Below are 25,570 nucleotides of genomic sequence, written 5' to 3'. Positions count from 1 at the left end.
TGACCTTGATCGCATAACCCACTAGACCACCAGTAACCCATACACCCTAAGACATCCCCTGTGCTTCTTCCTCTGAGCTATAGGGAAAGCCAAAACACTCCGCCAGCCAGTTCTGCTTCCCGGATGGATGGCACTCCAAGTGCCTGGTAGTGGTGGCACTTCCACCTGCACATATTGACAGACTACAGGAGATTGGGGGGGGGGGGGATGATAAAAGATAGGGAGCCCACTGTTGATTAAATCCCAAACCCATGTCAGGGTGTGGTGGTCCTAGAACTCAGCACCCCCCAGGCCACGGGCCATGCCCTCAGTCCGGCTTCCCTGGTCCAGAGGCCATAACTGAGCGGCCTAGGAAAAGACATCCGTGGTGGCTGCTACCAACCGGCTGGCGGTTCAAGTGCACCCGAGTGTCTAGGAAGAACGGTCTGGTGACCTAACACGGACCTGCCCTTGGAAACCCTAGGAGGCAGCTCTGTCAAGCACTCGAGGGTGGACACCCCCAGCAGCACCCTCCTTGCCGCCGCCCCCGCCCCCGGGGGTGCCCTGCAGAGCTCCGCCCCGCGGCCTTACCTCGCCGGTGTGCGTGCACAGGTGCGCGTCGAGCTTCCAGGCTTTGTTGTAGGCGGCGCTGCAGTCCGGGAAGGAGCAGATGAACCGCCGGGGGCCCGCGCGGGGCGGCGGGGCGGGCTCCGCGAGGTCGCCGGCCGCCGTGAACGCGTCGGCGATGGTCAGGGACGACACGGCCTCGGCCACGGACGCCGGCGGCTCCAGCGCGGCCCCGTCTCGGCGCCCGGCCAGGCGCGCAGCCACGTGCGGCGGAGCGACGCGCGCGGGAGGCCGCGGCCAGCTGGCCGCACTTCCGGGTCCACGCGTGGTGGGCGGGGCGCTCCGGGCAGGCCCCGCCCCGCCGGCTCCTCGCGCTGCGCATGCCCGAAGAGGGCCCACTCCGCCGGCTCCTCGCGCTGCGCATGCCCAAGGAGGCCCCGCCCCGCCGGCGCGGCGCGCCGTGGAAGCTCAGGAGGCCCCGCCCCGTCGCCCCGCCCTGCCCCGCCGCCCCGCCTCTTGCTGTGGGACTTGTGGCTGCAAGGGAAGCCAGCTACCTGGTGTCCAGGGTTCAGAGGAAAAGGTCAGGGCGCCTTGGGGTTTCTCTCCAAAGATCCGGGGACCTGGCCCCGTGTGGGGCGTGTTTCCTATTGCCACCCTCTGCACGATCCAGCCTTGCAGTCAAAGTAACCCGTTCTCTGCCCGCTTTTGTGGTTACTAGGAGTACTGGTGACCTAGTGGTTAAGACCTGCTCCGAACCTCAAGGCCAGCAGTTCGCTCCTACAAGCTGCTCCCTGGGAGACAGAGGAGGCTGGCTGTTCCCATAGAGTTAGTCTCAGAACCCCCCAGGGACAGTTCTACGCTGCCCTGGGGTGTCACCGTGAGTCGGCAGTGGGTTCGGCTTTCTCTGGGAGGTGCTCAGGAACAGAGCTCATAGCGACCTCACACTTCACAGATCAGGACTGTCTCCCGCCCCCTCCACACCGGGCTTTCTCCTGTGAGTTCAACTGCTGACTTACTCATCAGCAGCTGATCGCTTCACCATGGCCCACCATGTGAGGAATTCATTTCCTTGCATGCTCTCTACACCTTCCGCAGCCCCTTGCCCAAACCCAAACCAAACCCGAGGGCCTTTTGGTAGTTCTGACTCTGCCCCTCCACGCAAGATACCAAACTCCCAACCAAACGCATGGACCTCTAGCAAATGCCGGCTCACAGCGGCCCCATAGGACAGGTTAGAGCTGTGGGTTTCAGAGACTAATTTTTTTTACCGGAGTAGAGAATCCATTGGGGTCTTTCACGATCTCCATGTGGCTTGTCATCTCTCTTCTCCTGTCCCTGCTTACTGGCTTGCTGATCGCATCTTAAAAAACAAAACCCCCCAAATTCACTGCCACCCAGTTGTTACCAACTCACAGTGACCCCACAGGACAGAGTAGAACTGTCCCTGTGGGTTTCAGAGACTAAAGCCATCTTTCTCCCAAAGAGCAGTTGGTGGTATTGAACTGCAGACCTTGTGGTTAGCAGCCCAATGTGTAACCACTATGCCACTAGAACTCTTGGATGTATGTAAGAAGACGCCTGGCCATCTGCCCGGGTACAGATGCACAGCCTTGGAAACCTGCAGGACAACTCTCTTCAACTCCACAGGGCCTCTCTGAGTGGGAATCCACAGCAGTGAGTTCTGCAGTCTTTAAGGATGGTCCCAGGGGTGGAGGACATGGACTGCACTCATCTACTCTGCTAAAGGGGGGCAGTTCAAACCCACCCAATTGTGCCATATACAAAAGGCCTGGAGGTCTCCCGTAAAGATGACAGCCAAGGAATGCCTGTGGAGCAGTTCTCTTCTGCTACACATAGGATGGCCACAAGTCGGAATTGACTTCAGGGCAGCCGTTTTTATTTTATTAGTATTTTATTTAGAAATCCTCTAAGGAAGCAGATTGGCAGGCTTTTCTTCTGTGGCACAGACAGACGAGTTTGAATTACTGTCCTTTAGGTTAACAGTCAAACGTACACTGAACCCCAGGACCAAACCCAAAGCCTAAACCGCTTACCATCAGTTAATTCCAACTCACAGGGACCGCGTAGGACAGCGCAGAATTGATGCTGAGAGTTTCCGTCAGGGTACACCTTCCCAGGAGCAGACGGCCTCATCTTCCTCCTGAGAGCCCAGGTGAGTGGTTCCTTAATTCGTCTGCACATTTAATACTGTGGAGGTCTTTTTAAAATGCCAGGGCCCACAGGGATGCAAGTAGGCTCGCTGTCAGAAAGAGTGCCTTGGAAAGTGGGCGAATGCAGCCATTGCTGCCCAGTCCCCTCAGACTCACAGTGACCCCGTGCACAGCAGAATAAACCCTGTTGGGCCCTGCGCCAACCTCACGATGGTTCTTCTACTTGAGTCCACGGTGGCCGCTGTTGGGTCAGACCATCTCGTGGAGGGCCTTCCTCTGTTTTGCCACCCCTCCACTCTACCAAGCATGATGCCCTTCTCCAGGGACTGTCTCTCCTCATAGCATGTATGCGGTAGTTACATCATCTGGTGCCAATTTGAGAGGATGATGAGTGAAGGGTGGAGTCTGGCCTGTCAATCAAGATATAACCAGTGAGGCCTCCGTGTGGTGGCCATGGCCTTCTGAGAATTCTAGGAACTCCTGTATTTCTTCCTTGGAGGCGCAAGACAGCCTCTCCGCGCACATCCTGGGAGACAAAGCAGCTGACAAGACACACGGGACTACGCTGATAGACCCCATGTCCTGCAAATAGGAGGCGTCAAGTAGAGACCCCTGCCAGCACTGAGATAAGACTTTGCACCTACTGGCCTGTCATCTTCCTGCATTCGGCGTCATCGCATGTTTTTCGTGAGTCTGAAGAGGGCTTTATAGATTGGTACTGAACATAGGGATCAATATTGGATTTATGAACTTGATCTGGACTGAGATGTTTTCTCAATATCCTCAATATTGCTCTAGTATATAAACTTCTTTCTTATACACATATTTGAGTCCCTCTGGATTTGTTTCTCTAGTCAACCCAGACTAGCACAATGTCAAAAGTATACTGGCAATGTCCATTGCCTCAAAGGAGCACTCTGGCTGTACTTCTTCCAAGACAGATATGTTCTTTTGGCAGTCCATGGTACTTTCACAGTTCTTTACCAACACCATCATTCAAATGTGTTGAATTTCTTTGGTCTTCCCTATTCAGTATCTTTCACATGCATAGGATGCAACTGACAACACCACGGCTTTGGGCAGGCACCTTCGACCTCAAAAGTAACATCCTTGCTTTTTGGCACTTTAAAGGAAAACCTCACAATTAGACCAATCAGTAACACGATAATGGAGAGATCGTAGTGGTCAAGGATGTAATCTTGCTTGAATCTACAATCGAATGGCCCAATGCATTGGATAAGTTTGCTGCATAAGACCTCTTGTAAGCGCTGGAAAACAAGGCCTGGTTTTAACCCTGATATTGAGCTGCTCCATCGTCTCTCCCTCCAGATGTGGTCAATTTAATTTCTGTGTTGTCCAACCAGAGAAGCCACGTGTATACTGCTGAAGAAAGGCCTTTGCGATGGACAAGTCGTTGGTCTTGGGAAATTCTATCCTGTGATCTCCAGCTTCCTCTTTAATCACCAAGGTCATGTTATCCAGCTACTGGGCCTTCCTTCTTGTTTCCAACTTTCACATCCCAACCACCAATAACTGTCAATGCTTCTTGATGGCAGGTTCGATCAAGTTCAGACCGAAGACGCTGGTAGAATTCTTTGATGTCTTCATCACAAGCTTTAGTGGTGGATGCAGAAGCTTGAATAATAGTTGTATCAACTGAGTTCCCTTGTTTGTGGGTAGATATTACCGCAGACAGATTTGTATTTCAAGATGATGAATGCGACACCATCCTTTTTGGATGATGAATGTGACACCATCCTTCTTGATTATGTCTTTCCCAGCGTGACTTTCTGACTCAATATGGCCAATATCAGTCCATTTCAGCCCACCAGTGCGCAGTTCCATGTCATTTTTCATGATCTCCAACGTTCCTAGATTCACACTGCGTACATTCCAAGTTCCAATCGATGGGTGTTGGCAGCTGTTTCTTCTCATTTTGAGCCGTGTCCCATCAGCAAATGGAGGCCCCAACGGCTTTATTCCCACAGGTTATACTCAGTCCACGTCATTACGATGGACGCGACTTTGAGAAGGTACATTGTTCATAATGAAGTCGGCAGTTCTAACCCATCATCTCCTTGGAGGGAGAAAGATGAGACGTTCTGTTCTCGTAAAGATTACAGCCTGGGAAACTCACAGGGGCAACTCGACTCTGTCCTATAGGGTCACCATGAGCCAGAACGGGCTCACTGGCAGAGATGACTGTGACAATGGGGTGAATGAAGGGGGTTGCCCCCCACCCTTAACCCTCTTAGGGGTTTGTTACATCAGACCCCCTCAGGGGGATCATTGTATGACTGCCATATTGCACCATTACATAACTGCTAACCCACAGAGAATCGTGACCAAGCCAAGTTGACAAACATTGAGTGGACAAGGGGACGCAATTCAGCTCATGACACCCTCTTAACTTGTACGCTTGGATGAAGGGCGCTGCCATTGGACCGTCCATGAGGCTGGGCACTGAGGGCAAGTCACCAAGACCCTCCCTCCAGCAGCCCAGGAGGAAGTTACACCACCAGGTCTGGGGTAATTCGTTAAGCAGCATAACTAATACAGAGACCCAACTTCTTTCATTCCCCGATGTGACTTTAGACCTCGCTGCCCTGAACTCCCACCAAGAAGAGCACTGGCACAAAGGGAGGTCAGGCAGGAGAAGGCGTGAGCGGAGTGGACTCTGGATCCAGGCACTCCATCAGGTTTCATCTAGGCAGAAATCAGGCACAGTGGGAGGGCCAAGTATTGCAGGTGATAAGTGCCAGAAGACTCGCCAATGTGGGAGCTAGCCAACGTGTGGTCCCTCCTATCCCAGTTTTACTCTCCCGTGCTAGCACCTCTCAGATTGGTCCAGAATAGCCAAGCTGGTCAGCTTGGACTGCTGTAGCTGAGAGTCAGAAGGGAAGCAGGACCTCATGCCCAAATCGCACCTCGGGCATCAAAGGCAGAGCCACATACGTGGTGTGTTAGGTCGAGTTTGTCTAGAGAAACAAAGCTAGGGACTCTCACCTATGCATAAGAAAGAGCGTTATTCACATCGAGAAGGCAGCCCGGCCCAGACCAACCCAAGTCCAGAAGTCCAAAACTGGCCAGAGCCCTCCTCTGGACTCATGTCGCTGCAGACCAACGATGCCTAAAGGTGAATAGAGATGCAGGAACATCACAGGCCGGTGGGTGCAGAGTCACATGGAACCAAGGTCAGTAGAAACATGTCAGGGTGCTGATGGCTCTCAGGGCCAGGTGGCCCATAAGGTTCTGCCCCTGGAGTCAGGCACAGAACCCCAGCAAGCAGAAAGGCGAAGGAAGGGGCAGAGAAAGAGGGAGAAATTCCCAGTGTCTCCCTTATAAAAAAGCCACACTCCCAATGTGTTAGTCTGGGATAATTAGAGAAACAAATCCAGAGACATGCGTGTGTAATAGCTTTATATTAAAAAGCAATTATATTAAGGAAACATCCAAGTCCAGTCTAGATCAAGTCCAAAAGTTCAATATTAGCCCATATGTCCAATACCAATCACATGATTCTTCTTCAGACTAACGCAACATATGCAATGACACCGAATGCAGGAAGATCACAGACCAGTGGGTGGAAAGTCTTGTGGATCCAGTGACAGTGGAAGCATCTCACCGCAGGTGCAGGTCTCCATATGGTTCCTCAAAAGAAAGGTGAAACAGAGAGAGAGAGAGAGAGAGAGAGAGAGAGAGAGAGAGAGAGAGGCCCACCTCTTCTGATGGCAGAATCAAGAGAGAGAAATTCCCAGAATCCTCATGAAAAGGCCACTCCCACAAAGAGGGATTAATCAGGCTGTGATCTGATTGACAGGACAGATTCCACCCCCTCATTCTTTTATCAAGTGGACATGAAATTGTGTAACTGCCAGTTTCCCAGCTCAATTCTTGTAGGACAGGCCTGGCTCTCTTTGAAAAATTCCTTGACCCAACTTTCCTAGCCTTTACCAATGGAGTTAACAATGCTCATAAAATGTCTTTATAACACACACACACATACACGCACACAAGACAAACTCACTGCCATCGAGTCAAGAGTAGAACTTGACTCGAACCCATAGTAGAAACTTTGTTTCTAGAGAAACAAAGCAAGGGACTCTCACCTATGCATAAGAAAGAGCGTTATCTCACATCGAGAAGGCAGCCCGGCCCAGACCAACCCAAGTCCAGAAGTCCGAAGCTGGCCAGAGCCCTCCTCTGGACTCATGTCGCTGCAGACCAACGATGCTGAAAGGTGAATAGAGATGCAGGAAACTGGCCTCTCCAACAACACGTTCAAAAGGACGTGAGGCCAAGCCTCGCCATCTTGTCTCTCTCTCTCTCTCTCTCTCTGCTTCACCTTTCTTTTGAGGATCTCTCTGTCTGACCCTCTACTTTACCAAACCCAAACCAAACACACTGCCATCTAGTTGATTATGGCTTGAGGTGACCCTATCAATCCCGATGGGAGCAGACAGCTTTGTGTTTCTCCATGGAGTGACTGGAGGGTTTGAACGAGTTTCTTTGCAGTTAGTCGTCCAACGTAGAACCCACTGTGCCAGCACGGCTCCTCTATGCTACACCAAGCATGAGCCCTGGTGGTTAGCATGGGGCTGCTAACCACAAGGTCAGCAGTTTGGAACCACCAGCCACTTCATGGGAGAAAGATCACAGGAGTCCTACACCTGTAGAAAGTTAGTCTTGGAAACTCACAGAGGCAGTTCTACCCTGTCCTACAGGGTCCCTGTGAGTTGGAATTGACTCAATGAGCTTTGCGTTTGAGTGTGTACACACACACATAAAGTCACAATTGAAAAGAGCAAAAACATTCTATCCCCTTGCTGATGAAGATCAAGGATTGCAGCCTTCAGGATGGATGGATTATGACTCAATGTGAAGAAGCTCAAAATCCTCCCAACTGGACCACGAGGTGACATCACGATGCAGGGAGGAAAGGTTGAAGTTGTCCGGGATTTTTTCTGGCTTGAATCCACCATCACTGCTCGTGGAAGCAGCAGTCAGAGATGGAACAACGCTATAAATCTGCTGCCTAAGACCTTTGTGGAGTGTTGAGGAACGAGGGTGTTGTTTTGAGGACTGAAATGTGCCTGGCCCAAGCCGTGGTCTCTTCCATTGCCTCGGGCGCACGTGAAGTAAAATGAGGAAGGCTCAAGAAGAATCGATCCATGTGGATTGTGGTGCTGCAGGAGCCATTGCAGGGACCACAGACTGCTAACGGGACAGATGTGTCGTGGAAGAAATGCGGTCAGTGATCCTCAGAGACAAGATGGCGAGGCTTGGCCTCACGTCCTTTTGAACGTGTTGTCGGAGAGACCAGTTTCTGGAGAAGGACATCGTGCTCGGTAAGTGGAGGGCAGAGATGATGAGGAAGGCCCTCGTCAGATGGACTGGCTCGGCGGCTGCAGCACTGGGCTCCAGCCCAGGAACCACAGTGAGGATGGTCAGGATCCAGCCACGTTGCATTCCACTGTGGTTGGGTTGCTATGGGTTAGAACAGACTCAATGCCACCCACAACTGGGCTTCTCGGTCCCTCAGGAAGCCTCTAGGTGGCGTTGTTGGGCTAGCCACCCAGGTGCGGAGCCGCTGAGCTCACCTGTGCCTCTGTCCTCCCCCTCCTGTAGTCCTTGGCCTCTCCGCAGCTGATCTTTGTGGTCCTAGAATCCCCATGCGCCTGTGGGGTTGTCCACTCTCCCGGGCTCGGTGACATGGCTACCCTTGCGGCTGCCCTCGCCGGCCGGGGAAGTGGCCCGTGAGTCCAGTGCCTTATCACTTGCAGTCCCTCTGGACTGATCCCCTTTAGGCGGGAGGAGCTGAAGGCCATCCGGCTGCCACAGGGTCATGTGCCTGAGCCTGGCATCGGACACCTTGCATTTGGCACCGATTCGCGTTTGGCCAGCTTTTCCCGCTGAGCCCCGGGCAGGGGTGGGCAGGCCCCTTCGTGGCGTTTGGCCCAGCAGTGGGATTCAGTCGGATGGCACCGGCTCAGCAGTCCTCTACCGCATGTTCTGTTGAGCTGGGTGAACCAGTTGTTCCACTAGCACTTGCCATCGGGGTTTCGCTAAGGTGCGGAGATCGCGCACTGACACCCACCCCCCTCTTTTTAGTGTTCACCTGTGCAACTCTTCCTTGGAATGCCATCCTGTCTGGTGTGCCCCTGTCATTGTTCTTGTCTAAGTAGCTTCTGCATGAAACAGTCAACCGTCTCCCGGGATACCGCTTTTCCATACTGAAACGGTCAGGATTTGAATGCCACCACTGGTCCAGTCCCCCCATGACCCCCCAAGGGCTCGGGATTTACCTCCCAGGTGAGCTCCACCCAGGCTCTGCTCCTTCCACTGCCACCAGGGTCGGCCCCACCTGCCGCGGCCACGCCTGGCCTCTTTGCTTGGTGCCCTGCATCCGCTGCTGGCTGAGAGGTTGGCCGTCCAGACCCACTCGGTGGCTGTCGCTCCGTGGGAAAAGCACCTGGAGGGGTGCCCCAGAAAGATGACCCCCAAGACAACCCCATAAAAGCAGCTCTGCTCTGGCATCCGAGGTTGCGACAGGAGTCGGAGTCCACTCAGGGTACCCAGCAACTGCCCCTGTGGGCCCCCTCCCGGCCCTTCGTCACTGTTGCTGAAGTGTCCTTCCTCATGGCTGTGGTCCCAGTGGTGACCGTGGCCCTAGAATGAGGTCCCCTCCATCTCCCGCCATCCTCCTGCCAGGCGCAAGGGACCTGGTGATTCTCCCGGCCCCATTTCTCATCATGGCCACACGAGGCCTGTCACTCAGACATGCTGCCTCTCACCTCCCCTCGGCACTGCCCACGCCCCGTTCTCATGACTCGTGTCGCTCTCTCCTCCCTGCCCTGCCAGCACACGCTTGCTCACCCGTCAGGAGGTTCCCAGAGCGCCTTCCAGCAGTCGGGATGCCCCGACGCCACCGTTCACAATGTCCCTCCACTAACACACTCCACTGAGAGCGGGGCGGTTCATCCCTCTGCTGATGGGACAGGACCCAGTGCCAGAACATTCTTCAGTTATTCTCCCCGGCACCTAGGAGAGGGCCTCAGAGCTCATGGCCGTCAAGTCGATTCTGACTCCTACTGACCTTGTAGGTCAGAGCAGAGCAGCTCCATGGGCTCTCCGCTCTGCACACCTTTACGGGAACAAGAGCAGGCTGGAGCCACTGACCTTGAAGTGACCGTCCCAGTGCCCACTCGGTTCTACCACCACAGATCCTTAGAACAGGGACCATGGCTGCTGCTGACGTCCGGGGACCATGAGTCTGTTCCAACCCACAGTGACCCCAAGCACCGAGGAACGGAACACCGCCTGGTCCTGTGCCGTCCCATCCTGTTCCCGTGAGCTTACTGTTGCAGCCACTGTGTCAGTCCACCTGTTGAGGGTCTGACTCCTTTTAGCCTGGTGTCCTCAGGGACTTGCATCTCCTGACAACATGTCCAAAGTTCAGGAGACGAAGTCTCGCTGCCTGTCCTCTGAGGAGCATGTCCCCGCACCTCCTCCCAGACAGACTCATGCGTTCTTCTGGGCGTCAGCAGTCATTTCTGTCTTCTTCCCCGACACCGTCGGTCGAAGACACCGATTCTGTTTCTCCAGACTTCCTTGTTTGACGGCAGCCAACTCTCCCGTGCCCCCACTTAGGAGGCAACGGATGGGACACCATTGACAGCACCCTGGCTTGGGTCAGGCACCCTCAGTCCTCAAAGTAACACCCTTGTTCTTCAACCGTTACCGAGATCTTGTGCAGTGGATTCGCCTAACGTGACAGGTCTTTTGATCTCCCGACTGCTGTTTCCATGAGCATCGACTGTGGATCCAAGCAAGACGAAATCTTGACAACTTCAGTCTTTGCCCTTTATCACGATGGCACCCATCGGACCCGGGTGAGTGGTTTGGTCTTCTCACACTGAGCTGTCGTCCGTCTTGAAAGATGCAGTCTTTGATCTTCATCAAGTGCTTCGAGTCCTCCTGGCTGTTGGCGAGCAGGGCTGTCATCTGCACGTCACAGGTTGTTCAGGGAAAGCTTAGCCATGGTGGAGGGATCTGGAATGGAGTGGATGAGTATTCATCCTTTCAAGTAGTTATTGAGAATCTCTGTGTGAGCTGCTTGGCAAAGTGGAGGGGCAGCGAAGAGGAGGAAGACTCTTGATGGACGGACGGACACAGGGGCTGCATCCATGGGCTCAGGCACAGGACTAGCTGGGAGGATGACAGAGCACCGGGCCAGGCTTCATTCTGTTCACAGCTTCCCTGGACACAGCACGCCGACAGCCCTCTCCTCACGTGAAGGTCCCCCTGGAGTCAATGGAGGGAGCCACGTGGCACCGAGGTTACTCTTTAGGTTGTGATGTACAAGCTCAGCAGTTCAAACCCATCAGCTGCTCCGAGGGGGGAAGACGAGGGTCTCTATTCCTGTGAAGGGTGACCGGGAGCAGGGCCACCTCGTCCTGTGGGATGGCTATGAGCGGTCATTGACTGGGTGGTAGTGGGCTTGAGTTTGGCTTGGGAGGCCATGCCGGGGTCCCTGGTGGCTCAGTGGGACAGGTCGGGTGAGTCACAGCCATCAGCACCCGGCGGGGAGGAAGATGAGGCTCTCTGCTCCCAGAAAGGTTTAGTCTTGGATCCATAGGCATCAGAATGGACTCAACAGCCGTGGGTCTGGGAGGGAAGGGCGGGGGTGTCCTTGGTGGCATATCAGGCTAAGCACCAGGCTGCTTGCCGTGAGGTCAGCAGTTCCCACACACCAGCCGCCCCAAGGGAGCAAGCTGAGGCTGTTTGCTCCCGTAAAGACCGACAGGCTCTGAACACCCCCAGAAACAGTTCTCGGTCCTGTGGGGTTGCTGTGAGCCAGAAGCACCCCTGTGGCAGTGGTTTTGGTTCCAAGAAACCTTGGTGGGGCTGAGGATTCAGTGTGGGGCTGCCACCCACAGGGTCGGTGCTGTGAACCCACCAGCCCCTCCTTGGAGGAGGCAAGAGGCCATCTGCCTTCCATAAAGGTCTTACGGCCTCAACAACCTTACGAAACAATTCCTCTGTGTCCTCTAGGGGCCATGCAGCAGTGGGTTTGGTTTGGGGTGTCCCTGGAGGGAATGGATGTCAGCAGGAGGGATTGCGGGCGGTTCAGGAACGGTCCCACCCCCACAAGGATTCCTCCCCACATTTCATGCTTCAGGGCACACACTCAGGCATTTTGATTCCCCAGGGGCACGAAAGGGCCAATCGGTCCAGAAAGGCTAAATCCCTGTGCCCTCCAGCCACCGGTCCGGCACCCACCCGCGGCCACTCCCGCACAGCCCAACGCCCATTGATTTGACAGACAAGCCCGGGAGGGTCTGTCGGCAGATGATAATCTGGGCGTTTCGAACAAGGATGGAATTTACAGGTTACACCCAGATCCCCTCAGATTTCTGCCAGCAATGAGGAAGTCCAGGAAGCAAGGAGGCCTTCGACGTGTGGTGTCGGCAGGGAACATGGATGGCACCGCAGGCGGATGGAAGAACCAACACATCTGACTTGGACAGAGAATGGCTGGAGGGCTGCTTAGACGTGGGCAGGGCGAGACTGTGTCTCACGTGCTTTGGACGTGTCATCAGGAGAGCCCAGTCCCCAGAGAAGGACATCAGGCTTGGGAAAGAAGAGGGAAAGAGAGGAAGGCCCAAGTAGAGATGGACGGATAGTGGCTGTGACGATGGCGGACACAAGAGAAACCACGGGGATGGCGCGCAGCCAAGCACTGTTGGGTGGTCGCTGGGGTCACTAAGAGTCAGGACCAACTCCACGGCTCGCCACCACGCCCCCGTGGGTGCTCTACTCTGGGCCCCACATGCTGGCGCTCCCCCAACCTGGGGTCCTGGTAGAACCTGTCCCCACCCTTAGCCAAGAGGCAGCAGGCCAGGCGCCCTCCCCTCCTTCAGGGTTGGCTTCTTGAGAAGCAGAAGCCCAGTCATTTGTCAGGCTCCTGACCTAAAATACCGCCCCCCCCCAACCCAGAATCTCCCTTCCAGAAGCACCCATTTTAAAAATCATTTTAGATTTAGGGGAAGAGTATTTTCCTTGGACTATTGACTGAGGTGGGACCGGAAGATGAGTCCCCTAGGCCAGTCTCACTGCCACGGGAGCTAGCCTGACCCTCCAGGACAGAGTAGAGCAACTCCCAAAGGCTTCGGAGGTGGCCGGTCCTTCTGGGAAGGCCAGCCTCCTCTTTCTCCCTTGGAGCCACTTGCTGCCTTTCTGTTTGCTGACAGCTGGTGCTTACCCACCGTGTCACCGGCGATCAAACCGAACTCACCGCCGGTGAGTCTGTTCTGACTCCTACGACAATACCCCATCGCTCAGGACAGTGTCCCTGTGGACCTGCCCTGTGGGTTTCCGGGACGGAAACTTCTTCCGGGAGTAAAAGCCCCGTGTTTCTCCCTCAGAGCAGCTGGTGGTTTCAAACTGCCGACCCCTCAGTCAACAGCCCACCACCTCCTGGGCTCCTTCCTGGGTCCCCAGACCTCCTGCAATTGTGTTCCTAAACATTTCTGCCCTCGTGTTTGCAACGATTGGCTTTTAAAAAGGAAGAAGCAAGTCATGGGCTAGCCTGGGTCCGATGAGTGGAGCGGGACAAGATGCATGTAAAGGGGTGATGGGACACCGATGGTCTACACGGTAAACCCTCGCTCGCCTACAAGAGAACGCTTACAAAGAACAACTGAGATAGTCATAGTGGGATTACCCCATGCACACACATTGTGACGCCCCCAAAACCGAGGGACAGAATTGCTTAGATATATGTTCATTGTAGGAGCCCTGGTGGAATGGTGGTTACATGTTGGGCTAAGACCTTCACGGTCAGCAGTTCCAAACCACCAGCAGCTACAAGGGAGAAACATTGAGCTTTCTACTCCTGTCAACAGTTATGGTCTCGGAAACCCATGGGGGCGCCATGAGTCACACCGACTCCACGGTGAGCGGACCCACTGGGGGGGCACCATGAGTCAGTGGCAGTGTGAGATTGATGGCAGTGAGCTTGGTTTTGGGGTGTATACTCGTTGTCCTTTCGTGTTCTGAGAAAGTGCCACGGTGTGTTGGACCACGGCTATGCTGTGGATTATTCCCACGGACAGTGATCAGAACTCCCAGTTTCCAAATCCCTGCCTAAGTCCATCTTCTTTATCGCTAAGTCTTAGCCATCCTAACTCCCTGCCGTCCAGTGGATGCCGACTCATAATGACCCCACAGGGCAGGGTAGAGCTGCCGCTGTGGGTTTCCGAGACCGTAGGAAAGTGCGCTCTCCTCCTGTGGAGCAGCTGGTGGTTTCGAACTGCTGACCTTGCAGCTAGCAGCCAATGAAGAACCACTATGCCACCAGGGCTCCTGTAGCCATTGTGGTGGGAGTGAACTGCTACTAGCTCCGCGTGGCTTTGCTCTTGCTTCACTCCCCGGCTGTGAGGTGTGAACTCAGCATCAGGCTCCTCTGTCCACGCATGTGATGGCCTCCCTTATCGGAGAAGACGGTTCATAGCAGTTCGGGGGTTTGTCCGCCTCTACTTCCGGTTCATAGCAGTTCGGGGTTTGTCCGCCTCTACTTCCTTCACGCTCCTTTCTCCTTTTTCGGTCGTAGCCTCTGCACTTTAGAGCATTTCCTCAGCCCCTGGGGAATCCCTGGCTGCCTCATCATATTTAAGAGCAAAAACTCTCTAAGACCAAAGTCACGGCCATCAATCTCACACTGCCACTGACTCATGGCAACCCCCGTGGGTCCGCTCACCGTGGAGACGGTGTGACTCACGCTCATAGAGACCCAGTAGGACAGAGCTGAACTGCCCTGTGAGTTTCTGAGACTGAAGCTCCTGCAGATCCGTTGGTGTTTTCAAACCGCTCCTCCTTGGATTGGCATTGTTTGTGCTAGAGCTTGAAATGGCCCCTTTGGTGGTGAATGCAACACCTCTTGATTGTGTCACCCCTGGGAAACCATAAACCACAGGCGTTTCTGACTCAAAAGGGCCAGTTTCAGCTCACTAGCCCCTAGCATATCGATCTTTATGTGTTCCATTTCATTGACAATGACTTCCAACTGTGCTAGATCGATACTTTGTACATTCCGAGTTCCCAGTTTAATGGTGTTTGCAGCCGTCTCTTCTCATTTGGAGTTGTGCCTCGTCGGCACATGGGAGCCACGAAGGCTTTATGCCATCCGTCTCATCCTAGTTGGCGCCACTGTGGGTAGGCAGCTAGTGCCTTCTGACCCGAGGGACCTCTCATAGCTCGGACACGGCTCTGCTTCCGTTCATTGGGCTTTCAGTGCTGTCCATGGGTTTTCAGTGGCCAAACCCTCTGAAGTGGACAAGCGGTTCCTTCTTTGTAGTGTGTTCAGGGACCTGCCAGAGGTTCAGGGCTGATTCAGAAGGGGAAGTGGAGTAAGGGACATCGTTGCTGCTGTCAGATGGATCTTGGCTGAAAGCAGAGACTACCAGATGTTTCCTGTGTTCCTTAACTGTGTCAAGGCATTCCACTGTGTGGATCCTAACAAGCTATGGATAGGGGTCTTGAGAAGAATGGGAATTCCAGGATGCTTCACTGTGCTCATGCAGAACCTGCACATGGACCGAGAGACAGCCCTTCGAACAGAACAAGGCGACGCTGCATGGTTTAAAATCAGAAAGGTGTGCATCAGGGAGGCATCCTCTCATCGTAACTACTCAGTCTGTTTGATGCCCAAATTATCAGCAGAGTGGGTTCTATGATGCAGAATCGGTATCAAGGTCGGAGGAAGGCTTATTAGCGATCTGTAATATGCAGGTGACACCCCCTTGCTTGCTGAGCGTAAAGAGACTTGAAAGCACCAGGTGATGACAGGAAGAATTTGCCTCCTGCGGTGCGGATTGCCACTCAGTGTAAAGGAAATCAAAATCCGCATGCCTGGACCACCGGGTCACAGCACGATACGCAGAGAAAAGGTGGACGTCGCCAAGGATCTCATCTTGCTCAGAGCCACCGTGAATGCTCACGGAAGCCGCAGTCAGGAGAGCAGAGGTCACATTGCATTGGGCGCATCTGCTGCACAAGAAAGACCTCTTTAAAGTGTTGCAAAGCACAGATGTCACTGTGGAGACCGAGACATGCCTGACTCAAGTCACGGCGTCCTATGGATGAAAGTCAAACACTGGATTACCAAGGCTGAGGACGCAGCAATGCACTTGAACTATGTGGTTGGTGAAGGTTATTGGAGGCACCATGGGCTGGCAAGAAGACAAACATCTGCCTCAGGGGAAGTACAGCCAAGGGCAAAGATGGCGAGACTCTGTCTCACGTGCTCTGTCAGGAGAGACCAGTCCTGGAGAAGGACATCATGCTTGGTGAAGAGGAGGGGCAGTGGAAACGAGGAAGGCCCTCTGGGAGATGGGCTGACGGCGTGGCTGCCACGTGGAGCTCAAGCGAAGGAACGATCGTGAGGATGGCACAGGACTAGCTGGTGCTCAAGGGGGCCGGGGGTGGGGGTGGGGCTGTGACCCAGAAACCACTCAACAACGATCTGTGAACCAGCAGTCGGACTCGGGTCCGACGGCACCACCAGGGCTCCTTTGTATTTATGAGCATGGACCCTCCAAACGGAAGGCTGGGCTGTGGGAGCCCGAGAGTATGCTGGCCCACTGGGGAGACCACAGTCTCCAGGGAGCTGAGACGTGCACACTCTGGCTGTTGTGGGGGGCTGTGGAGCTTGTGACAGAGGAGAACGTCCCTCCAGGGATTGCCAGACTGTCACATGTATGAGAGCACACGGCGGGCGAGGCCTTTCTTCACGGAGCACCTGGTGAGCGCGTCCCTCCTGGCTGTTCGGATCCCAGAAGTTGTGGGAAGGAAGAGACTGGCGGGTCTCTGTTCAGTACATGCTTCCTCTCTCTCCCTTCACTGCCCAAGATGCTGCCAATCTAGAGACAGTGTGCTGGACCCTCTCCATTGGGGCACACTCCAGGCTTCTTCCACTGGGAAGAGGGAGGGTGGGGTGGGCAGGCGTGGGGGTTGTCCACAGGGAGAATGCGTGTCTCTGTGTGTGAGCATGTGATCCTGCCATGTGCCCCGGGGTATAATGACATCTCAAACAGACCTGCAATCTTCTCTTTGCTAGCATGTCTTATCTCCTGGGGCAAAGATAGGCTGGAATTCCAGAGACAGACTGCTGCGGTGGAATTGCATCTCCACCTGTCTGGATGGCCTGGGGCGGACGGCTGGACTTTCTGTCCCTCCATTTCAGCATCTGGGAGATGGGGAGAATGAGGACCTGGGGCGACGGTGAGGGTTGAAGGGGATACGACAGGCCAGTGGCGCGGGCTGGACTTGTTACCCACGATGGCGGATTGAACAGGGGTGTCTACTTCTGCTGCCTCGGAAACCCCAAATGGTAGTAGAGAGGTTTCCTTGAAACAAACGACCATGGGATGAGCTTGTGGCCGCCAGGCTTGGGGCTCTGGGAAGCAGAAAGCTGGTGGCAACTGGATTCAGCAGCTTCCGGGAGACCAAGGGGACACTAACACGCATCAACGCTGGTCTTGCCGCTTGGTGTGCTGCGGGTCTGGATAAATGGCAGCTGCTGCAATGTCTCGATAATTTAGGAGAGTCTTTATTCGGTTATAACCAGACTGCGAGAATCTGAAAGGGATCCTTTGATTGCAGTCCCGAGTGGACATTCCAGTCCACCTTTAAAGGCCCCAAACCCCACCTCGCTTATCATTTGTCCAGGACCTAAGCCAGCATGGACAGAAGCAGAATGCACAATCAGGGCTACTGGATTTGAGAGTCAGTGAGCCTTCCAGGGTCCAGCATTGATGATCACATTCCGGGAACTTCCAGAAGAGCTAGCACGCACTGCAAGGCGCCTTCTGTACCAGAAAAGAAACAATACCGAAGTTGGTGATACCGAGGTTTCCTGAAGATTAACCACGCCATGCAGATGACAACATCAAAAAGAGCAATATTAAAACACATGATATATTGAAGAGCAGTCAAAACTCGGGGTCGTGTCCCGAGACTGGGAACATGACAGTCTATTCTAAACTTAATCACCAACAGACTTTCCCATAAGGGGAGGGAGAACGGGCAGGTTGACTGGGAGTCAATTTTCTGAGAAGGGAGGGAGAAACAGACAAGTCATTTAGCAGCTCACAAAAATGGAGTGTCTTTTGCTCGTCTGCCTCAGGTGCCTTTGGGTTGGTTCCCACACACTGCGACCCCTCCTCCTCCCAACAACAGAAGGAAACACGACCTGGTCATGGGCCGTCTAATCCCCTGTCACAGGGGGGCACGGCTTCAGGGTGTCTAATAGTCAGAGCCAAAGAAGACCGGTAGGAATACATGGAGCCGCTTCAAGAGAGTTTTCTTGCTCAGCATGTAACCCTGGCAGGAGGCAGCATGTCATGGTCCCCTCATGAGCAAGCATCATGGGCAGAGGGCATTGGAGGGTGCCACGGACCGCCCCAAGAACAAGCAGATCTGTTTCTGGAGGAATACAGCCGACGTGCTCCTTAGGAATGAGGAGGGCAAGATTTCATCTCACGTACCGTGGACATGATATCAACAAAGACCAGTCCCCAGAGAAGGACGTATGGAAGTGTCCCCTTGGCTCCGAGAGGCTGCTGAATCAAGTTGCCGCCAGCTTTCTGCTTGCTGAGCCTCACTGTCGAGGGTCCATGGAAGAGAGGGAGGCCCTCAAGGAGATGGTTTGGCCCAGGGGCTGCAGCCAGGGATGGCACAGGACCCAGCAGCGTTGTCTTCCTTTGCACGGGGGTCGCTGAGTCTGAGGATCGCCACAGAGAAGGAACGCGCTTTCCTTATTTTACGTCATGCAAGTGCGTTGTTCGCAATGTGCAGTTGGCTGAGCCTGCTCGCCCACCTTTGCCAGCAGCTGGGCACCTCCCCACCCAGCATGGCGTTCCGGGTACACATTACATGGGCTCTGTGTTTTGAAACCAGCTTAGTAGGTGCTTTAGTAAACAGCTCCTGGAGGGCTTCCCTGGCACCTCGAGTCTTCGGTTTCTCGGAGGCAACAGCTGGGGTGGTCAGCTTAGCCTTGGGGACTTACTTATGGTCGGTGCCCGTCCTCCTTGGCTTTGTCAAACAGGGCCAAGTTACTGAGCTTGTCCCGATCGTGGCCTTTGGACCACGTCTCCTCTTTGGCCTTGCCCCAGGATGTGCTCACTGGGTGTGCGAAACAGGAAAGGCTTTGGAGAGGATGAGATGAACCCACCGGCTCTCCATGGAAAAGACGGGGCCAGCTGGCACTCGCTGGGAAGGGTGGCGAGGGAAGGAGGCGGAGGCTGGCATATTGCTGACTCAAAGCAACTTTTGAATCGTGCAGGTTTGGGGTGTCAGGGAAGTCACCCACACACAGGCATGGGCACAACAACAGCATGCAGTTTTGTTGCATCCTTGTTAGTTGCTATGGGGTCAGTTTGTCTCAACCGATAGCAACCCCTTCCTCCCCAGTCCCACGTGATCCCCACGATTGGCTGGGGACTGGGCAGTTGTGGTCCTCAGGGGTTTGATGGGCGGGTTATCCAAAGTAGCTTGTCAGGCCTCTCTTCCCAATCTGCCATTGCTGACCCCAGGGCTCACAACCTGCAGCTCGAGAGATGCAGACATCCCTCTGGGACACGTACACGTGGCTCCGGAGTAAAATGGAAAATGAAAACAAAGCGACCCGTTTCCCTTAAAGGATATTATTTGGGTCCCTGCGACTTCACCTGCTTGAGAAAGTCTGTTTAAGGCTCTCGAGTCATCTCTAAATCGTGGCGAGGGACAAGATTGGCTCTTCAGGCTCAAGTTTGCCAACCTCAGCCTAGAGCGACATCTCCCAGTGGGCGATGCCGCCCCCTGGGGGCGGTGCTGGAACGATTCAGGGCACCTGCAAAGGCAAGCACCTACCTCCCCACCCCCACCCCACCCCGGGGAGGATGGGCAATAAATAGCACACAATGTTTTAATGACCAGGGAGTGCCGAGTAAATTTTTTTCCCCTGAAAAGAGAGTGGGAAGTCACATGCGTTTGGGAACCTGGGGTCTGGAATCTCCCAAATGTGGGGGACTAGACATCTGGCAGCGAGCAGGGAAGGGGAGGTTGAGGAGGTGGGGTGGGTGGTGATGCATGTGGGATTCCCCCTGCCACTCACTGCTGAGGTCCGGGAAGTCGTGACCTTGGCTGAAGGGAGCCAGAGTGCGGGCGCTGGCCAGGTGCTTGTGGGGGAGGGCTGTAAGGAGGGGCAGCACTCCACCAAGGAAGGGGCTGCAGGCAGGACTTGGAGAGCTTGTCCAGGTGTCGCAGCGCCACTCACTGGTCAGCCCTGTTGGGCTCCCGGAGGGGCTTACGAGGCAAGAGGAAGACTGGAGAAGAGGGGGCGCTATTGAGGTGTGTGCTGTGAAGAAGGAGGAACCGAATGCATCACAGCCTGTCAGAGGACTGCCACATCAGTCTTAGAGGAAATAACCCCCAGCTATCATGACCCCATGTCTGTCGTATAAATCCGGCTAGACTGTACACTGGCACAGATAAGAGCTCTCATCACACGGAAGCTGGGGCAGATAAACCCCTCTGGAACCATAATGGGAGTAGCGATACCATGAGGGTAGGGGGAAGGTGGGGGGAGGAGGGGGAGAAAAGGGGAGCTGATCACATTGATCAATGTATAACCCCACCTCCCAGAACGACAGAAACATGGGTGAAGAGAGACAGCAGACAGTATAAGATATGAAAATAATAATTTATAATATATCAAGGGGTCGGGAAGGTGGGGGAGTAGGGTAAAAAAAGGAGCTGATACCAAAGGCTCAAGTAGAAAGAAAATGTTTTGAAAAGAATGATAGCAACAAATGTACAAATGTGCTTGATGTAGTTAATGTATGGATTGTGATAAGAGCCCCCAATATAACGATTTATTAAAAAGAAAGAAAGAAATACCACAAGGATGCCCCTCTGAACTGAGGGTGGTGAGCCTCCTTCTCGCTTATCCTGGCATGGCATCAGGACCACCTGTGGCTCGGAAAGGACATAAACCCCAAGCGAACCAAAGGGCCTGGCCGCCCAATGCCCACCACCAGGACTCCTTAGGAAGGGCATGGTTGGTTGGGAGGCTAGTGGTGAGGTGCTTGCTGTCCAGGGGGTTCCGGCTCATATGGACCCTGGCTCCACTAGAACAACACGCCGCCCGGTCCCGGGTCGTCCTCACGATGGAGAGTCTTCGTCTTTTCCTCCGCCCCGCGACGTTCCCAAGCATGGTGTCCTCTTTCAGGGGCAAGTCCCGTCTGCGAGCATGTCCAAAGCACGTTGGGACAGCATTTTGCTGTCTTTGCTTCTAAGGAGCATCACGGCTGTGCTTCTCCGGAGACTGGCCTGTTTGTTCTCCTCGCAGCCCCTGGTCCCTTCAGTAGTCTTGCCCAGCACCGGCATTCCCACGCACCGCTTCTTCTCCCGTCTTCTCTAGGCAGCGTCCAACCTTCACATGCCACGGAGAATGCCCCGGCGTGGGATAGGCTCGCCTTGGTCCTCAAGGTAACATCCTAGCTCTTCGCCACTTTAAAAGGACATCTCTGCAGTAGATCTACCCAAGGCAGCGCGTCTTTTGGCTGTGGACCCGAGCAAGCCGGAATCCTGGACCACGCCAATCTTTTCTCCTTTCAGCATGACATCAGCTGTTGGCTCAGTCATGAGAAAAGCGAAAACCCTCCCAACTGGTAAAGCTGGTCATCGAAAACGAGGAACCCCCCTCTACCCCAAAGAGAGAGAGGATTGAACACAGTCGATGTATCAATGGGCCCAGATGCACCAACAATGGCCAGCATGATGGACCAAGGCTGGACAGCGTTCAGTTCTGTCAGACACAAGGTCACACTGAGTGGAACTGTCCCAGCTTCACCAACCAGGCAGGCACCTTTGCTACGATACCATTGCAAAGGCGCTGTCCAGTGCCATCTGGTGGTAGCAGCCGGGTACAGCGCTTCCCACCTGCGTGCATCGGATTGTATATGGCATTCACAGGTGTCAGTCAATACAGCCCCGTGCTATTGAACCTGCATGCACCTCCCATATGGCCGGGGCAGCGTTTTAAAGTGGTCAGCAAATGTTTACAGCAACCCGTACTTGTTCCACTAACACGTTTACCACAGGTAATTAACTTAACTGCCTGATAAAAATGTAATTGGCACGCTGTCATGATACCCATTGTCTGAAAATCCTTAGACTGACAGTCACTGATGTCGGGCCCCCTGGTTATCTTTATGGGCATGTAATCAAATCCACATTCGATCATTATTTTGTGATTTGATTAAAGTCAACAGCCGAATTAGGTGATCAGGATGCTGAAGGGATTGATTATTGGACTCGATTGTTTGGTTGGAGAATAATAAGCAATTAGTCAAATTGTTTTCCCAGGCCGGGCAGCCACGCCTGCTGTCTCGGGAGGGGAAGCCTGGCATGTCGGAGGCTGTCGGAAGTCTAAGAGATCTGTGGTATGGCAGATACACATCGGGCTGCTGGACACAGAGTTGGCAGTTCGAAACCGCCAGCCGCTCCGCTGGAGAAAGATGAGGCTTTCTACTGCTGTGAAGAGTATCAGCTTCAGAAACCACAGGGAAGTTCTGCTTTGTCCTTTAGGGTCACTGTGAGTCAGGATTGATGCCGTGGCCGGGAGGGTTTGGTTTGGGGAGGAAGTCTGGCATTCTCGATGTGTTGTCAGGAGAAACCAGTGCCCTGGAGAAGGGCATCATACTTGATGGAGGGTCCTCAAAATAAGAGGATGATCCCCAACGAGATGAATTGACCCAGTGGCTGCAACATCGGGCCCAAACGCCACCACCACTGCCAGATGACGCAGGACCTGGCCGTCTTCATGTTTCCTGCTGTACCCGGGACCTCCCCAAAGACCACCCCCCCCCCAACAACTAAACCAGACCAGAAGCGAGTTAGTTCCTGTACCTCCAAGCCTATGAACTGGGTGGGGCTGGTCCATTGATCCTGCACCCCATGAGCAGAGAAGAAATCCTGGGAGTGAGGTGGGTTACATCCTGGGCTGCTAACCCCAAGGTCAGCAGTTCGAGACTGTCAGCCTCTCCCCAGGAGAAAGATGAGACTGTCTGCTTCTACACAGATCTGGGAAACCCCGGGGGGGTGGGTCTCCTCCCTCATCAAGGGTTGCTATGAGTCAGAATCAACCCAAGAGCAGTGTAGCAGCCCCCAGACCCAGTCCGGGGAATATTCGGTCACATGCCGGAAGGCAGTTGAGACAGGAGTTAGTCTGATTTCCGGAACAAGACATTTCCCCTGAGGCCTTACGGCAACTGTGGTTGTGTTTCCTCCTCCTCCCTGCCCCTTGAGCCAACTTGCCCTTTGCCCCATAGACTGGCAAGTATCTGCTAAGCACTTGGCTCATGAGGGCCCCTAGGCTGCCTGACGTTCCCGCAAGGCATGCTGATCCTCCGAGGGCTCAAGCACCTGCTTCTGTGGGCCTCATCCTGCGTGGAAGCCATGGGATGGGTTTCCATGAGCCACGCAGCATCCACTCCTACCCCCTCCTGTGGAGACTGGGGGGTCACAACGGCAGCGAGCAGGAGGGCTGTGTCAACCTGTGGTCAGTCAACAGAGCTTCCCAAGGGCCTCCTGCCTGTCAGGCACTGGGCTCAGCTCTGAGAAGACAATGATGCACAAAACGGGCTACTTTCCTGCTCAAGACAGACAGTGGGCCAGCAGCAGTGTCATCTTCCAGGCGCAGACTCAGGAACAGGGCCCAAGCTCACCCAGAAGGTCCCCCTCGGGGCCAGAGATCACAATAGAATCAGGATTCTTGATGCTGAATGCTACCCCGGACAGTCCTGCTCCCAGCACCAGCCCACACTGCTGGGCATTCCTGCCCTGCAGTCCATCTAGGGGCCATTGGGTTCCAGGGATATCTGTCCAGCTCCCAGTGCCTTCCAAATGCCAAACAAAGCCAGCAGACCCAACTCACCACCACCAAGTCCGTGCCGACTCATAGAAACCCTCAGGCACACAGTAGAATTGCCCCTGTGGGATTCCAAGACTGCCAGTCTTTGTAGGAGCCTCAAGCCTCGACTTTCTTACACAGGGCGGCTGGTGGCTTCACACTGCTGACCTTGCAGTGAGCGGCTGCAGGGATCAAGGGGTCACATCTTCTTGGCCCTGCAGGGTCACGGGGTGAGTCAGAATTGATTCGGTGGCAGTGAGCATGGCTTTGATTCGGTCCCACCAGTGACTCCACGGAAAGTGGGTCTTGGGAAGAGCTGGGAGCAGGAACACAAGGAGACATGTGCAGGCTGGGGCTGGTTGCAGCATGAGGTTGAGAGATGGAAGCCACCCCAGTGCCCACTGTTGGATGGACACCCGGCGGGCCCCGGCCCATGCCACAACCCAGAGGAGCCTGTACACGTGATGCTGAGTGAAATTAGCCAGGCATCTGAAGACAAGTCGTGTCCCTGTAAGGTCCCACCTGCACAGATGCCTGGGGGAGTCCTCTGTAGACGGCAAGTCTGTGGATGGCCAGCAGCAGAGGGCAACGGGCGAGCCATTGCTTGGAGGGCCCTGCGTGCCTGCCAGTGGTGACAGGAATGGGTAGTGGTGATGGCACAATGCTAACCATGTCGCTGACTCCGCATGCTGACAGGGCTGAAGGAAGGGGCAAGCATTTTATGGCCATATTTTTGTATTCACCATGGTGAAGATAGAACTGGACTCCAAGTGGGTCCCGGGATAGGACAGGCTGCTTCTGGCTGCCTGGGATGGCTGGTAAGGTTGCCCTTGACACCGCCCACCCTGAGGGGCAGGAGGAAATCGCAGAGGCTGTTGGCAGTGCCAACTTCAAATTACCCTTAGCAAATACAGATCACGTTAGAGAGCAAACAGCATCGCCCGGTAACTTAGGGAGCTGGAGGGCGGGGTCTCTCACCGTCATTAATGTTTTACTGCTGTTCTCAAACAGAGTGACCCTTTGCCCCCACACCAAGTCTCAGGGGCGCAGCTCCACAACAGTTCCGGGTGCTGACTCTGTCCCGGTGCCAACGTTCAGCCCCGCTCCCTGTCCGGATGAGTAAACACGGGAGAGGAAATGTTTTACAGCCCTGAGTGAAGTAGACCAGGATTGCCAAACCAGAGACAGCTCACCCCAGGGACCCCACTCGAGGCCCTGCATGGCCACCCGTCACAGAGGCAAGACCAAAGCCCAAACGGGCAACGCACTGTGAAAAGCGATGCCACCCAGCCTTCTGTTTGTGGGTGTCACAGACCCAGGTCCCACAGCACGTGGGCACACGAGGAGGGGGCTCTGTTAAAAAGTTACGGCACCTCTTGGAAGACTAAGGTGTGTCTTGGCCCAAGCCAGTGCCAATTTGGTCACCCCCCGTGCCCGTGGAAGCCGGATAGCAAAGAAGGAAGAGCGGAGCAGAATCGAGGTGTCGGTGGGGAACGTCGGAGGCACTGTGGACGGTCAGGACGCACCAGCAAGGGAGGCCACCGTGGAGCAGAGACGGGTAGCGCATTCCTCAGACAGCCAGGAGGAGGAGACGTCCCTTCTCGTGCCTCCGGTGGACACATCACCAGGAAAGTCCCACCCTTAGAAAAGCGCATCATGGTGGAGAAGGCCGGCTGCCAGGGAAGAGGGGGGCTTCCTCCACCGAGTGGGCTTGAGCGGTGGCCGTCACACGGACCCAAGCACACCGGGGCCGTGAGTGGCAGTGGGACTCCAATAACTTAACCACTGGCTTGCTGCCCTGCTGAGCGTTGTACGTATCGGGAGCGATGTCCCGAAAGGTGGTGGATTATTGCCTACAGTTAATACTGGGATATCAGGTTGACGGAAGAGGTATGCC

General features: G+C 54.6%; 1 protein-coding gene across 1 annotated transcript in view; it reads right to left on the bottom strand.

Annotated features, from left to right (window-relative positions):
* GTF3A (general transcription factor IIIA) overlaps positions 1–25,570 on the bottom strand; it is a 136,405-nt gene that overhangs the window by 11,978 nt on the left and 98,857 nt on the right. The window contains exon 2 of the mRNA XM_075563557.1: positions 571–920. Coding sequence (XP_075419672.1) covers positions 571–920 — 350 coding nt within the window. The remainder of the gene's footprint in view (positions 1–570; positions 921–25,570) is intronic.

This window comes from Tenrec ecaudatus, chromosome 11 (assembly GCF_050624435.1).
Source record: "Tenrec ecaudatus isolate mTenEca1 chromosome 11, mTenEca1.hap1, whole genome shotgun sequence".
Lineage (NCBI taxonomy): Eukaryota > Metazoa > Chordata > Mammalia > Afrosoricida > Tenrecidae > Tenrec > Tenrec ecaudatus.
This window is presented reverse-complemented; position numbering and strand designations above follow the sequence as displayed.